Source organism: Theobroma cacao, chromosome 6 (assembly GCF_053813885.1).
Source record: "Theobroma cacao isolate CCN51 chromosome 6, ASM5381388v1, whole genome shotgun sequence".
Lineage (NCBI taxonomy): Eukaryota > Viridiplantae > Streptophyta > Magnoliopsida > Malvales > Malvaceae > Theobroma > Theobroma cacao.
The window spans coordinates 18,274,451-18,288,668 of NC_142644.1; the positions used below are offsets into that span (position 1 = coordinate 18,274,451).

The 14,218-nt window shown below is 33.8% G+C and overlaps 2 protein-coding genes and 1 long non-coding RNA gene across 4 annotated transcripts; 2 read left to right on the top strand and 1 right to left on the bottom strand.

Annotated features, from left to right (window-relative positions):
* Nucleotides 1-3,998: 3,998 nt before the first annotated feature.
* Nucleotides 3,999-5,485, top strand: LOC148762118 (uncharacterized). Its single transcript, XR_016027139.1, has 3 exons — nucleotides 3,999-4,089; nucleotides 4,173-4,229; nucleotides 5,186-5,485. It is a non-coding gene; the product is annotated as an uncharacterized LOC148762118 (long non-coding RNA).
* A 1,070-nt stretch (nucleotides 5,486-6,555) lies between these two features.
* LOC18595768 (uncharacterized) lies at nucleotides 6,556-7,608 on the top strand. Its single transcript, XM_088807539.1, has 2 exons — nucleotides 6,556-6,911; nucleotides 7,063-7,608. The coding sequence occupies exons 1-2, from the start codon at nucleotides 6,861-6,863 to the stop codon at nucleotides 7,408-7,410; spliced, it is 399 nt and encodes a 132-aa protein (XP_088663665.1). The 5' UTR covers nucleotides 6,556-6,860; the 3' UTR covers nucleotides 7,411-7,608.
* A 1,075-nt stretch (nucleotides 7,609-8,683) lies between these two features.
* On the bottom strand, nucleotides 8,684-13,971 carry LOC18595769 (WD repeat protein). Of its 2 annotated transcripts, XM_007023859.3 has the most exons (7): nucleotides 13,486-13,971; nucleotides 12,975-13,083; nucleotides 12,148-12,395; nucleotides 11,974-12,056; nucleotides 10,972-11,083; nucleotides 9,533-9,607; nucleotides 8,684-9,439 (listed from the first exon to the last, which is right to left on the bottom strand). In XM_007023859.3, the coding sequence occupies exons 2-7, from the start codon at nucleotides 13,057-13,059 to the stop codon at nucleotides 9,251-9,253; spliced, it is 792 nt and encodes a 263-aa protein (XP_007023921.1). In that variant the 5' UTR covers nucleotides 13,060-13,083; nucleotides 13,486-13,971; the 3' UTR covers nucleotides 8,684-9,250. The 2 variants fall into 2 exon arrangements, with proteins under 2 accessions (XP_007023921.1, XP_017985262.1); XM_018129773.2 differs by lacking the exon at nucleotides 9,533-9,607.
* Nucleotides 13,972-14,218: the final 247 nt, after the last annotated feature.

Below are 14,218 nucleotides of genomic sequence, written 5' to 3' on the forward strand. Positions count from 1 at the left end.
ATAAAAATGCAACCCTAATCCTATGATTCCCTTCTACATATTCAGATTTTCTATTCTCTTTTTTCTAAAAGTTTATTGAATCCAATTACGAACCATGCATGAAACCATTTGATTGGTGATTATCTGTTAGCTTACAACACGATACAGCTGGTGCTAGGGTGAGACCAACAACCCTTCCCATGTAATCCAGAACCCCCACGCCACCCAGTGCTAGCAGGAAGGGAAAAAGAATTTCAGAATTTGAGCTCAATAAGAATTGAAATTAAGCCTAAACCAATTAATGGTAATTAATGGTTTTGTTAAAAAAAATATATCACTATTTCAAAAGAAAGTTATTTGGTTTAATTAGAAATGGCAAAATATATATTTTAAATTTTATACTTATAATAAAAAAAATTAAAAACTAAGAGGTGACGGAGGTCACTCCACCACCCCTCTCCCTCCATCATCGGCTGTAAGCCTATCAATACCTAAGCAATCCTTGCAATAGATGAATTAGATCTGTAGCTGAATGGTTCATATGTTGCATTATCACGTTCTGAAATAGCATTATTAATAAAAAAAAAAATCACTGCAGAATCTATGTCATTTACATTTTAAGCATTATTATAACATAATTTTATTTATGATTAAAAAAAATTAAATTATTTAAAAAAATTCAAATAAGTCTTTATTCTTCTTTTACGTTCAATATAATTCATTTATTTTTTATTTTACAGCAAATAGATCCATATACCTAATAATTAACTAATTATCATAAATTAAAATATCACTTGTTTGACACTAACGTTACAAATTAAAAATGCACATGCTCGTGACTACATGTCATAGCAATATGTTTGTCAATATTTAACAACAGTTAGTCAACTATTAATTATAAAAGTTATTTAACTCAAAATAAAAATATAAAAACTTGATTGAATGTAATAAAATAATAAAAATTTATTCAAATTTTTTTGAATAGTCAACTTTTTTTTGAATATATTGTCTTTATTTATGAACAAAATGGGAACAAAGACAAATAACAAATCACCATAAATTTTTGTAATTTACTTTTTAAATACTGTTAATATATGATTTTTTAATCAATTAAGAGGACATATGGTTCCGTGATATTCAAGAGACCAGGAGGCCAAGGTATGAAGAAATAATCATACGTTGAACTTGAAAATCTATATTATATACAAAAGGAGGGGGGTTATGAAGCTCAAACAAGGCTTCCAACAGGACTTCCAAATTTTGTCATGTGAACATCTAGGAGGGGAGTTGTGATGTGTTTGGTGGGTGAGTCGTGTCCTGAGAGGTCTAAGCTGGGCGGGTCGCATGAGGGGGGAGGGGGGGTTTAAACGCTCCCTCGGGTTGGCTTCGGTCCTGGTAAATTATTAAAAGCAACAGTATAGAATAGAAGCATCGCAATCGCAAATACGTGATGAACCCACTTTGATTTTTGCATGAAAGGTACATAATCATCAGTTATATTGCCAAGAGAATGTGAAGGCCATGAATCCAATAGAGCCAAGGATTAGAGGAAGGTTTTGGTTTCCAAGCAAAAAAAATGTCTACTTTTTTTGTTTGGGGGGGTGGGCGGTGGTTTTACCTGTCAAAATGGACCTGGTCCATTGAGTCAGTTCATTTTTTATTTATTATGGGGTGGGTTGGGTCATGAAAATTTAAGCTTATATTTAAACCGGGTCTAAATGGGCCAGCTCAATAAATCAGTAGATTGAGGTGGGCTGGGGTGGGCCAGCCTTATGGGCCAAAAAAATTCATAAATTTAATTAATTTAATAATTTTATATATTTAATTATATAAAATTAATAATTTAATTATCAATAATATTATTTATTTTATATATTTTAATGTGTTTAATCTTTACTTATCAAATTAATAATTTTAATTTATGAATTAAATCATAAAATAATTTTATTAATAAAAAATTTATTAACTAAAATTATAAAAATGAATTTGTTTTTTTGAAAAAAAAGACATGGGCTATCCGAACCCAACCCATGGGCTAGCAAGGGGTGGGCTGGGTTGAGGGTTTCACAACCCATATAAAAAATCGGCTGACCCGACCTGATCCATATTTTTCAACCCACAAATACTGCGGTCGGGCTAGGCCGAGTTGGCCCATATTGACAGGTCTAGCGGTGGTGAGATGGAGGGAAAGGTTATGGGTTCAACACAGTGAATGGTTGTATTTTTTAACAGCATGTCATAAAACCAAACTAAATCCAGCCTCAATGAGTGGTCTAAATCTTGTATTTTGTAAAGCTCTGCCAACTTTTGTTACTAAACTAACAATGAATGTATACAGTTACAAATGATCATAATATTGATCTACATTTTCACATCACACCTCTAACAATATAAAGTATAATGAATCCTATCAACATATGTCTTGTACACCTAACATCTATCTTTGGTATTTTAATATGTTTGGAGGTTACTTTCGACTTTTCATTTTTTTCTCTTTTCTTCCCCGCCTCGTCCCTTCCGTCTATTGAAAAATCAAACCATAAAATACCATTACCAAAAATGCCAAGCACAACATGGTTTCAACTTCTCTTTAATTGAGAGCAAAGAGATATCAAATAAAAGCAACGATGTTTCTAAGAATGTTCTTGCGCAAACTAGACAAGCGGTGGCCTTGAAGCAGCTGAAGGCACATGTGGTTATGTTGGCGTCTGGGTAGCTCTGAGTTGTGTCATTCCTTACTGGCACGTTTGGTTCGCGGAATAAATAGGAATGGAATAGAATAGTTATTACGTGGGAATAGAATGAGGTGGGAATAGAATAGAATAAGTATTATGTAGTTTGGTATGATGAATGGAATAGAATAAGAATAATTATTATGACTTATTACAGTGTTTGGTTGGTAACAATAGCTTTAGAATAGGAAAGGAATAGAAAATAAAAAGACAAAAATACCCTTTATTATATTTAATTATTTAATTATTTTATTTTTTAAATATTAATAATTTATAATTAATTAAAATATTAATAATTAATAATTTAAATATCAATATTTTAATATAATTTAATTACTAATATTTTAATTAATAATTTTTTATTTATAATTTAATATTATTATTAAAATATTAATAATTTTTATTTTTATATTCATTAAAAATTAATATATTAATAATTTAATAAATAAAACATTAATAGTTTAAAATATTAATATTTAATATTTTAATCATATTAATATTAATAATGTTTAAATTATATATAAAAATATTAATATTTTAAATTTTATAAATAATTTATTCTTTTATTTTATTTTTTTCCTTTTTTTTTTCTTTTTTATGGGCCGGTCGCCGGAAAGGCGACCGGTGTAACAAAACACCGATCTGGCGCACCATGTGGCCGGATCTAGCCACTACGGCGTCAGATCGACGCTTCCTCTTGGCTGGATCTGGCCGTGGAGTGCCAGATCCAACCGTGGGATCTGGTCGGGAAGCACCAGATCCGGTGCTTCCCACTGCCAGATTTGGCCGTTGAGTGCCAGATCTGGCTGAATCTTCGTTTGAATCTTGTCCGACCATATTCGATCATAAAATCGCCGTCGCAGCCGCTTCCGTTGCAGTCGCCGTCACTTCCGCTGCCGTCGTCGTCGCCACTAACATCATCTCCGACGTTGATGCCACTTAGAGAGAGAATAAGAAAGGAAAGAACATGAGAAGAGAGAGAAAGAAAAAGGGAAAATGAGAAAAATATATATATATATATATATATAGGTCTAGGGTTGTAATATTTTTAAATGATAAGGGGCATTTTAGTCATATCATAATTCAGAGCTATTCTCATGGTCACGGAATAGCAAAAACCATGGGGAACCTCGGGTTTAACTATGCCTGAGTTTTACCCCTTTTGAGAGAATAGCTATTACTAAGTAATAGCTATTCTTTGTGATATTGCCATACCAAACGGAGGTAAGCTATTCCCTTGGGAATAGACAGGGAATAGCTTAGCTATTCCCTGTACCAAACGTGCAGTACATTCTTCCTTACCTCTCTCAAAAGCCTCGTCCCCTACTCCAATTGGAGGTTGAAAAAAGGCATTTGGAGGCTAGAAAATGAATCTAAGGTAAATTTGAAGCTTTTTACCGATTGATTTTCAAATTAAACCGTTTATTCATGAGAAATTTAATGTTTCAACTTAGTGGCTAGTGGTGCTTGAATGTGATTGGGGATTTGAGATTTGAAAGAGCCAAACTAACATCTAAGGTAAAGATTTCACTTAATGTTGAAGAATTTAAAGGATTTGAGCACTATATGTTGATTTGCCATAGATTGAGCTAGTTTGATAAGGCTAGAAATAAGTTGAAAGCTAGAATTAGTTATGAAATAGAGAATTGAGGTATGAATATTGATGAGTATATGGTTGTTGAATGTTAGACTACATTGGGAGTACGAATGCTACCCGAACATGCATTCTATTCCAAAATAGAAAATTTAATAGTTGACTTTCATTGAAAAGGACATTCCAACTATATCAACTACCATGGATTATTTGTAAGACAAGGCAATATATTTTGATATATTGGAACACATCGTATTCTTAGGTTTATATTTGTGATTCAAGGCTCTATCACTTTCACCAATGCATAGATTTAAGTTGAAATTGTTTTTAAAAGTACATGCAAGATGGTGACTAAAGCATATGATCTACCATTTTGATTATGAAGGTATATGGCACCATTGGAAGCAACAAGGTTGAGGATGAGTCATTTTCCAAGTTATTTTTCATCGTAGTTTCTTCCAAGTCTTAGTTTTGTTTGTCCATCAAAAGAAACATTAGTCTTAGTTTTTTTTACCCTAAAACCTACATGTCTTACAACTGGTGTCTACAATTTCTTATGTGTTTAGCAGTTCTTTGATATATTAATCAATGAGTTCATCTTTTAACTTTAACATGAAACAGCATCATTACAATTGTATAGCTTGGATTAAATGTCAATGGTTAAGTATGGTGATGGGATACTCATGACTTACGTATAATATTGACATTTAGGATTTCAAGTAAAAGAATTTAATAATTAAATTATTTGATAAATGATCCTGTCTAATACAATAAATACATTCAAAACGAATTTAACTTTATAAAGAAATTATGGTGATTGAGGTGCTGAAATTGTTCTCTATGTTTTGATTTTGACTTATTTCCCTTTTTATCTATGTAGAGATGATGATTGGTCCATTGAAGAGAAGAGCAGCACTCTTTCCTTCCCATCATACGAAGAAAGGGATATAACATTAACCCATCAGACTAGACGATCCAGCTGTGAGTAATTTGGCTGCTTCATATGACTCAAAAGCTGTATCTAGGGCATTATTTATTCATTTTAAGACGCACCTCCAGACCAAAATACATTATGTCGTTTTACAAGAAATACTAAAGTTGAGACTTTGGGTGCCTTTTTCATTATGTCATGTAAAAAGTTTCATGTTACTTCATAATCAAATGGTTTTATATGCAAAAACCACTTTGTTTTCTTTATAATAAAATATATTATCAAATTATTAACTATTTAAAATAATCTATAAATAAAATAATTTTTTCAAATTATACGTCGGTTAATAACTCTCGCAGCATAGCGCAGGTCGATAACTAGTTGTTTATTAATATAATATGATGATGAAATCGTTTGCTGCGTTCAATCAACATTCAGGATAGGGTCAATGCATATCTTTGTTAGCGCACGTCAAAACTTTACACTAGTCTCGAGTTTGGGCCCAATGGTAGTCGATGGTTGGCAGCAATGAAGTCAGCAACTGCGCGATGAGCGGCTGATAAGTGGCACTGCGACGGTAGGTATATTTGTCACCACTTGATCACAGCTAGAGTTAACCCTTAATTTCCCATTCTGTCTTTCGTGGCTTCTTTTCTGTACAAAAGAAATACAGCAATAATCGACGAATTTCACTTTTGACCATCCCACTTTCATTTTTTAATATTTGAAATCACTACATTACAAATATTATCATCTTCTAGATTACCTCATTTCACTGTACTTTTTTTAAATTTTTTGTTTGATAAAGAACATGTATTTTTTATTTAAATTCTTTAATTGAAACTTTAAAATTTAAATAAATATTTATTTTAATTAAATATATTAATTATAATTTAATTATAATTAATAAAAATATCACTTATAATTATATATCACATAATTATGATGTGATATATTGATATATTATAATGATTTATAAAACTTATATATATATATATATATATTATTCATTTGCTTTATTTACAAAATCTATAATTGTAATTCTTATGTAGCTACATAATATAATAATAATATTTTATGGTATTTGACAAATTTTTAGTGTATATATCTTGATTGCAATAAGTTGCCTCGGTTTAATTTAAGTAATTCCTTTGTTTATTCAAATGAATTACTTGATAATTTTTTTTTTCATTTTTTTAGTATTTTTAGCCAATGAAATTGTCTCCTTCTGGACTAAGTTACCAAGATAGTGCATATATCATATGCGTCAACCTGACTCTTCCAAAAAAAATTTTTTTTTTTTTTTATAATCAAGAGAGGGATTCAAACTTACTCTGAGATTCAAACTTTACTTTATAAGTAAAAGATGGTACACCAACGAATAAATTAAATACTCAAATAAAAAAAAAACAAAATTCAAAATTCTCTTCCTCTTCTACTAGCCTTCGATCAGCGTAACTTTGTCGGAAGTGGATCGTTCGATCCGCACGGTCGAGAAGCAGTGCATACTCCAAAGCAACCCATAAAATCTATGACCCTTTCCCCCTTTTAGCTTTAATCTAATCAAGTAATCCTCCAAGAAAGGAAACATTCCTTGCTTTTTTGGGCTAAAAATCTCTCTCATATGGCGGTTTTTTTCTTTCACCGTTTTGGGCTGAATCGCTATCAGAACATGGTCAGATTACTCTCTCTTCGATTTCAGTTAGAGTACTTTTCTTTCTATGTTTATCATACTATGGATCCAAAAAATGTTGAACTTTTATGAATTGAAAGCTTTGCAGCTGAAATTAAACTCTTATAGTTTTGAAAATTGCTTGTCCAAAAAGGGTCGTCGCGTGAGGGCTATAAGAGTGAGATTGGCAAAGAAGAGAAGAGCTATCAGGCGTATGAGACAGTCGCTAAGTGCTCTGCAAATTGCAGCTGAACAGATTGACCGACGGAACGAGCGAATTATTGCAGAGAATGCTCTCATTGATCAATTGGTTTACGATCTTCTGGCTGAGATTGAAAACGATCCTTTAATGAGGAGCGCTGTTGAAGCAATCCGTGCTCAGAATCTTGATGGAAGGAACATTATTACAAACCAAGCTCCACCTCCCCGCGGCGGCGCCGATGACGGTCGTAAGTGGTGTGTTGGTGGGCTTTATTACGCTAGAGGTGGTGGTGGAGCTTAAGGTTTTTCGGTGTTTTTTTTTTCGCATAACCCCGCCCCTCCTACGTTAAAAGCAATATTCAAATTTGAGAATTTTTTTTGTTTTTTGGTTTTTTATTTATACCATAATCAAGCCCGCCCTTGCTTCTACAAGCACTGCTTTAATGATTATATAATTATGGATTATGAATTTATGGCTTTTTAAAAGTATTGTTAATTATTGGGACTTGTTTATTATTACTTATACTTGGCTTTTTGTTGATTTGTTATTAAATCGGTTAAAGAGCATTTAAAGAATATTTTGAGTGGATTAAATCTAGAAGTTGCTGCTGACACTAGGTGGTTGGTAGAATATAGTTTTATTATAGGAAGTCGGTGTGCTTGGAGGAATGGGATACAGGGATAGTGTTGCTCCATTTTAAATTATTTTAGAGGGATTCACTGTGATTCAAGAATGGATAAGTACTTCCAGAGAAGTGATAAATAAATTGGGAAGGAATTAATGCTGGGCTAAAGAATTTTTTGTAAAGGTTACACTTTAATGGTTGTGAGTCATTCAGTAGAGTAGAACTCAAATTTACTTGGGTCGGTAAGTCTATTTATATGTCTAGCACTAGCAAGGTATCTATTGGAAAAATATAGATTAAAAAAAATTAAATTGTTAACTATGGGCTTTGTGACTATGGCCAAGGTAGAGATGAAAGGAGTTATGCTTGTTGTGTGCTTGGGCTGGTGTAAAAAGCTATAGCCACACTAGTCAAGTGTTCTAAATGGAATGGCCACTGCCTTGTTTATATATGATTTTAACTACAGCAGCTTGCATTGTTACTTACCCACGATAAATCCCAATCATTAAAGTGAAAAAAAATTATAAAAGCAACTATTAAAACAAGTGTGCTACTAACCGCGTGCAACGGACCGGTTTACCTGTAGTAATTTTAATAATAACCTAATTAATTATTTAAAACCATTATATATTTACATTAATTATCAATTAATGTTGAATTTAGTGCAAAAAAACAGAAAACATTAAATATTATTAATTTGTTGCATTTAGAATAGAAAGATTTTTATTTAGGACCACAATATTGAATATTGATTTAATTTTGAAAACATTTTAATAATAGTTTTTAGAGCAATAACTATCAAAATCTTGGAAGATTTCCAACTAAATATGCAAAAAAGCAGCCAATTGATCTTTTTTGTGAAGGAGATAGCACCCGGCTTTCATACTTAAAGCCTAAAAACATGAATGCAAAGAGAATTTGACACTGGCAATTCTAGAAGAAGCAAAATGCAGCAAGTTCAAGCTCCAATTTCATAGATTTTGCACCAAGGCAAAATATCTCAATTTGTTAAACGGATAGGCATCTTACAGCACTACCCTCTCACATATTCTACATCATGTTTGCACAGACCCTACAAAATTGCTAAATTCAGGAGACACTAAAACTGAATGACAAAGGATTTTGTGTATTCGTTCGAAAAAGGAAAATCAAATAAATCAAGTATTCCAACTAAAGAATGAAAAGCATGATACCTCCCACTGTATGATAACCTTTCATAAATTAGTGCTGTGCAATCCAGGAATAGCAACAGTACCTGCAACTTGCATCAATCTCCTACATGTATCTATGTTTCCTGGCATACACGTTAAACTCCAATTACTTTCGTCTTGTCAGAAACCAAATCTGAGGTATCTTCCTGTTTGCTCTTCAGTATAAGCTGTATGGGATATATTTTCCAGTAAGAAACAATGTCACTGTCCGTGAAACTCATTGCTTTGGTTTTTCTTTCGAAGGCTGACAGATCATTCTACAAGCTTCCAACAGAATGAGACCAAAGCAGCCATAATTATCCCATCAGTCACTCATATCATCAATTCCTTCAAAATCACTGACCCCATCAAATGCTTCATCATCAAGTGCTTCCCCATCTTCACTCCCTTGATCAGTTTCCATTGCATCTTCAGATTCCTCTTCGTCGCTTTCATCCTTGTCCTCGAATATTACTGGGATTGTGGCATTCTCATCGAACTCATCCTCAACAATCTGTCATAAAAATTGAGAGAAGAAACAATACCATATAAATCCTAAGTTTACCTGCAAAATTCCTCCAGCTACAAACTTTAACAAAAAACATACCCCTGCATATAGGAAGTCTAAGCAACTTGATATTTGAAGAGCAGATTTAAAAGTTGAGACTCTAGATTCAATAAGCTGCATAAAAAATAAGAAGGGTTAATTCCATAAACACCCTCCCCCCCCAAGTTGCCCTCAAAAAACTGAAAAAAATTAAGATAAAAAAATATTGGAAACAAAAGAAAGATTATTTTTATTGACAAACGAAAAAGGAAAGAACGAAACAACCCAAGCCAAAATAAAAGTCCTAGAGGGTTTTTATTTTCTTTTTTTTATATAATTCCCATTGTAAGGATCTTATTGTTCCTTGCAATAGCCCATGAACAGGATGCAAATGGTTTAGTATTAGGGTTTGAGGCGAAAGAATCTCCTTCAGGCCAAGGAAAGAAATAACTTTCTATTGTACTTTCTTTTTCTGTGATACGAGGAAAACATTCCCCAGTGAGTGTCAATTCTAAACTACAAGAAATTCTTAGAAAATAGAAGAAAAAACAATATTCAGACCATTATCAAAAGCAAAATCCACATAACTTCAATTTTAAAGAAAAAACAAAGGTAACCAAATAGAAGAAAAAAGTAAGAACAACAAGCATACTGGTTGAATAATTTACAATTCTTCAAATTGGTTGTTGCTTTAGCAGACAAGGTATTGACGTAGACGTTGGCAATGAGACATGATGTCATTTGTTTAAAAATTGATAAAACTTTTGCGATGAGATCTGGTGGCTGGAAAAATTCTCCTTCTGGTGTCTATCTATCAGGAATTTTCCAATCAAGAAAGAGGTCATAGCAGCACCATTGATCTACTCAGCTGGCGAGGCATTCAGGTGGACGATGGCAAGGCCATGTTAGACAGCATGGTTGGAGGGGCAGAGAAAGGTTGATTTGATAGCCCCAGAGGAATCAGTGGACGGTCTGAGGGAGACGGGCAAGAGAGTGAGGAGGATGGCAGTGTTAGGCACTTGGGCAAACTGCTTCACATAAGGGTCTGCCATCCTTCAAGACCCAACGAGTGTGATGGTTTTCAAGTGGATTGAGAATTGTGGTTCCTTCATTAAGGACCTTTCAACCCAAAACATTTGTTCATTCCTTGTTTTCTTTTAGTTTTTTGTCTAAAAATTGTTAAGCATACAAAGCAGAGAGTCAATCAATTAACACCAAAATTATTGTTAATTTTTTCAGGTCGATGAAGTCTTTTTGTAAGACAATTTAACTGTTAACTAACTGCAGTAGATGGTCACCGGGGGAAGTGGGTGTTCTCAAACAATGAGGTCAGGGGATTTTTTCATTTTGGGGAGGGGGATTTTTGGGTTTCACCCAAATGACAAGCATTCACATTATGAGCATTAAATAGGATATGATTGAAGCTAGCATTAAATTAAAGACCCAATGGTAATGACTTAATTTAAAAAATCTTTCACAATAAAGAGTCCCTATCTGACCTGATACAAAGAGTTCAGAGCACGCAGAGAGGATGCCTGGGACATAATTCCACTAGCATGTTGAAGAAGTAAACTTTTTATCCATGGTAGGGCACATGCCAATACTGCACCCCTGCATTGAGTTAGAAACATAACGCCCATTTCAGATTGATAAGGCTTCAGCACAAGTTATACATGAAAAAGAAAAGAATTACATTATCTAACACCTAAAGATAAAAAAGATATCATTGATCCATTCTCCTGACAAGTTGTAAATATCACAGCATCATTCTATGTTTTTGGTTCAAGATCAGGCCTCATAGTTTCTCAAGGACCAGTCAGCAGAAAGGCCAAGTTAAACTAATGTTTTGTTCTCAACCCATAAATGATAGTTGTCTAAGTACAATTTAGTCTGTGCTGCTTGTTGGAAGAATCAAACCGGAATTTAACCAAAAAATTTCTATCAAATTTTAATAAAAACAGCTTGCCTAGCAACATTACTTTCCAACCTTAAATTTGAGAAAAGTGAAAATTTTGACAAAACAAAAAAAATATCAAGGCTTTGTGGAACTTCTAATAGCTGAAAGAATGCCAACTGCAAACCATCCCCTCAATGCTTTCAAAAATGAAAGTTGCAGATTAGATTAGTTATAGAACCAAAAAGAACATTTCTGCTTTTGCAGTAAGCTTTAGTCAACAGCAAATACAAGAAGTTCTCAGCCTCCACCTTTTTCTTTCTAAAACCAAAAAAAAAATAGAATAATAAAAATTAAAATTGTGCCCATAGCACATTAAGAAGTATAAAAAGAATAAATAACATTGTGAAAAGGGGGAACACCCAATGAGCCACCATAAATTAAGTAAATAGGCTTTGTTAACATCATCACTCTATTCTCCAGAGGCAGCAGTAAGGGAATAGACTTCACATATAATGATACTAGTAAGGAAAAAGAAAAAGTGCGCAAGTATCTTCAGACATAATTCATGGGATAACCTTAACTTGGTCAAGCATATATCCTTTACCTTGATTGAATTATAGATATAAGAGATTGTAAAAGCTGGAGAACATCAGATGGATTTAGTTGAGAGACTGAATTTGCAATAACCTGAAAAAGGAGAACTTTATCATATTAACATTGCCAATACATATATGTCAAGCATACTTCCATCACTAAAAAAATTTCTGTAAGAATTGACCTTCTCATCTTGAGTGTATAAGCAATCTAGTAGAAGTGCATGATCATCAGCATGTAATGCCTGCTTAAGCAGAACATTAACTGAATCTGCAATGGGAGGCTTGGCAAGAGGAGAGGATTCTTCTCTTTCTTGCTTTTCATGGGATTCAGTTTTTCCATTTTCCACTAAATTTAAACTCGCAAGTTTCTCACCCATGGTAGGCTCATTCAGATCATCATCAAGGACTCCATCTACATTTTCTCCATGACCTATTTCAAAATCAGCTATGAATAAATCTCCGGAGAAGATGAAGGGGCTTATTCAGCAACTAGTAACAAATAATGAACCATATTGACAACTAGATGATGTGGTATATTATACTCTGTTCTTGTCATTGCCTCATCTGGCATATCACAAGATGCTTCCTCGGTAGACATGTTGCCCATCCAAAAAATTAAGATTGAATTATGAATTGCAATCAATTCCATGTAGTACACACAACTAAGAAAGTATAGCATACATCGTATTTTAATATTTCATTCTTCTTAGCAAAGGGTGTTGTAAAACATTGATATTGTGCATACTACATACATGCACAAAAGTGATACGCTAAGATATTCATAAAGAATATTGTTCCAAGGCAAGCAGGATTATTTGCACTGGAACGGGGAAGGGAAGTAGAACATGACTATTATTTAATGACAGAAGTGAGGTAGTGTATAATTTGATTCTTATCCAAATGCTATTAGAGTTTGAAAGCAGATGCTTCAAAAAGAAAATCCATTCATGAGATCAAGAATCTAACCAGGGTCTATAGTTAAATCAAGCCATTATTTAGCAACCCTCACCAGTATAGTTTATGCCTCTTGTAGTTGCAACGTCTGGATCATCAGCAGCTCTTTTCTTATTAGATTTTCTTATTCGATTTTCCATTGGGATTAACTGCCGCTACAGTATCTGCCACATAAATTTTCTCTGGTTATAGTTATACCTTCTACTTATAAGCACAGGAATAATGATCAAATGCACTTAATTTTGGTTATAGACTTCAGTCACATAAATTCAAGTTAAAACATTATTCATTTTACAATTAAAAGCATAAGGTAAAATTGTATCATATACAAACGGAAACAAAGTAATAATATCAAACTTTCCCAATTCAGCAGGTCAAATAACTTCCTCAGGAAACATTCAATGATCATTTTTTTATTATGGACATTTCAAAATCATAGATTTCCTAAAAGCTTCAATCCCATAGCACCTATACATTGAAAATAGTCATTACAAGCATCTAAAATGTAACTGCATAAACAACAGCAAAATAACATGTGTGAAAGCAAGCTCATCATTCCAATGTACCGAATTCAGTCGATTCGCGTCTGGCAGAGGGTGGAAAATGGCACTCCCGAAATCGTAATCGGGTATAAAATGCTACAGTAGTAGCTACAAAGGGGGAACGGCTACAAAAAAAAACCCTAGCAGCATCAAAAATAAAAAAAAATAGAAAAATCTAGCAGCCAGTAACCACAAAGAAAAAAAAAAACGAAAGTGTCGCTGGTTGTGGGAGTGAGGTTCGGGTTTTTGGGGGGGTTCAAATCGGAGGGGAGTAGCCGGTTGTGAGTGCCGTCGGCGGTAGGAGTTAGATTCGAATTTTTGGGGTTACGGATCGGAGGAAAGGGAAGGAAAGAGGGGAGCTTTTCAGGGAGAGTAAGCGGCGGTGAGAATGAAAGAGGAACGGTTGTGAGCGCCGCCCATCGTGTGTGTGAGAGAGCTGGTGAAGGAGCAGGAAAAAGTGGAAGTTTTTAAAGAGAGGGAAAAGGTAAGAGTTTTAGAGAGGAGAGAGTACCGCCGCTAGGGAGAGAAAATGAAGGGATGAGGAGAGCTTTTATATTTAGATATGGACCAAACGACGCCGTTTTGGTGAAGGAGTGTAGTCAACTAAAGAGATTGAAACGGCGCCGTTTGGAGGAAGCAGGTTGAATCCTTGAAGTGGGCAAGCGGGCTTTTACTTATCCGGCTTCTCCTTGAGCGGATCTGAGCTCAAATTTTGGATAAGCTTTGGATCTTTGACATATTGAGTTTGTAGCTTAAT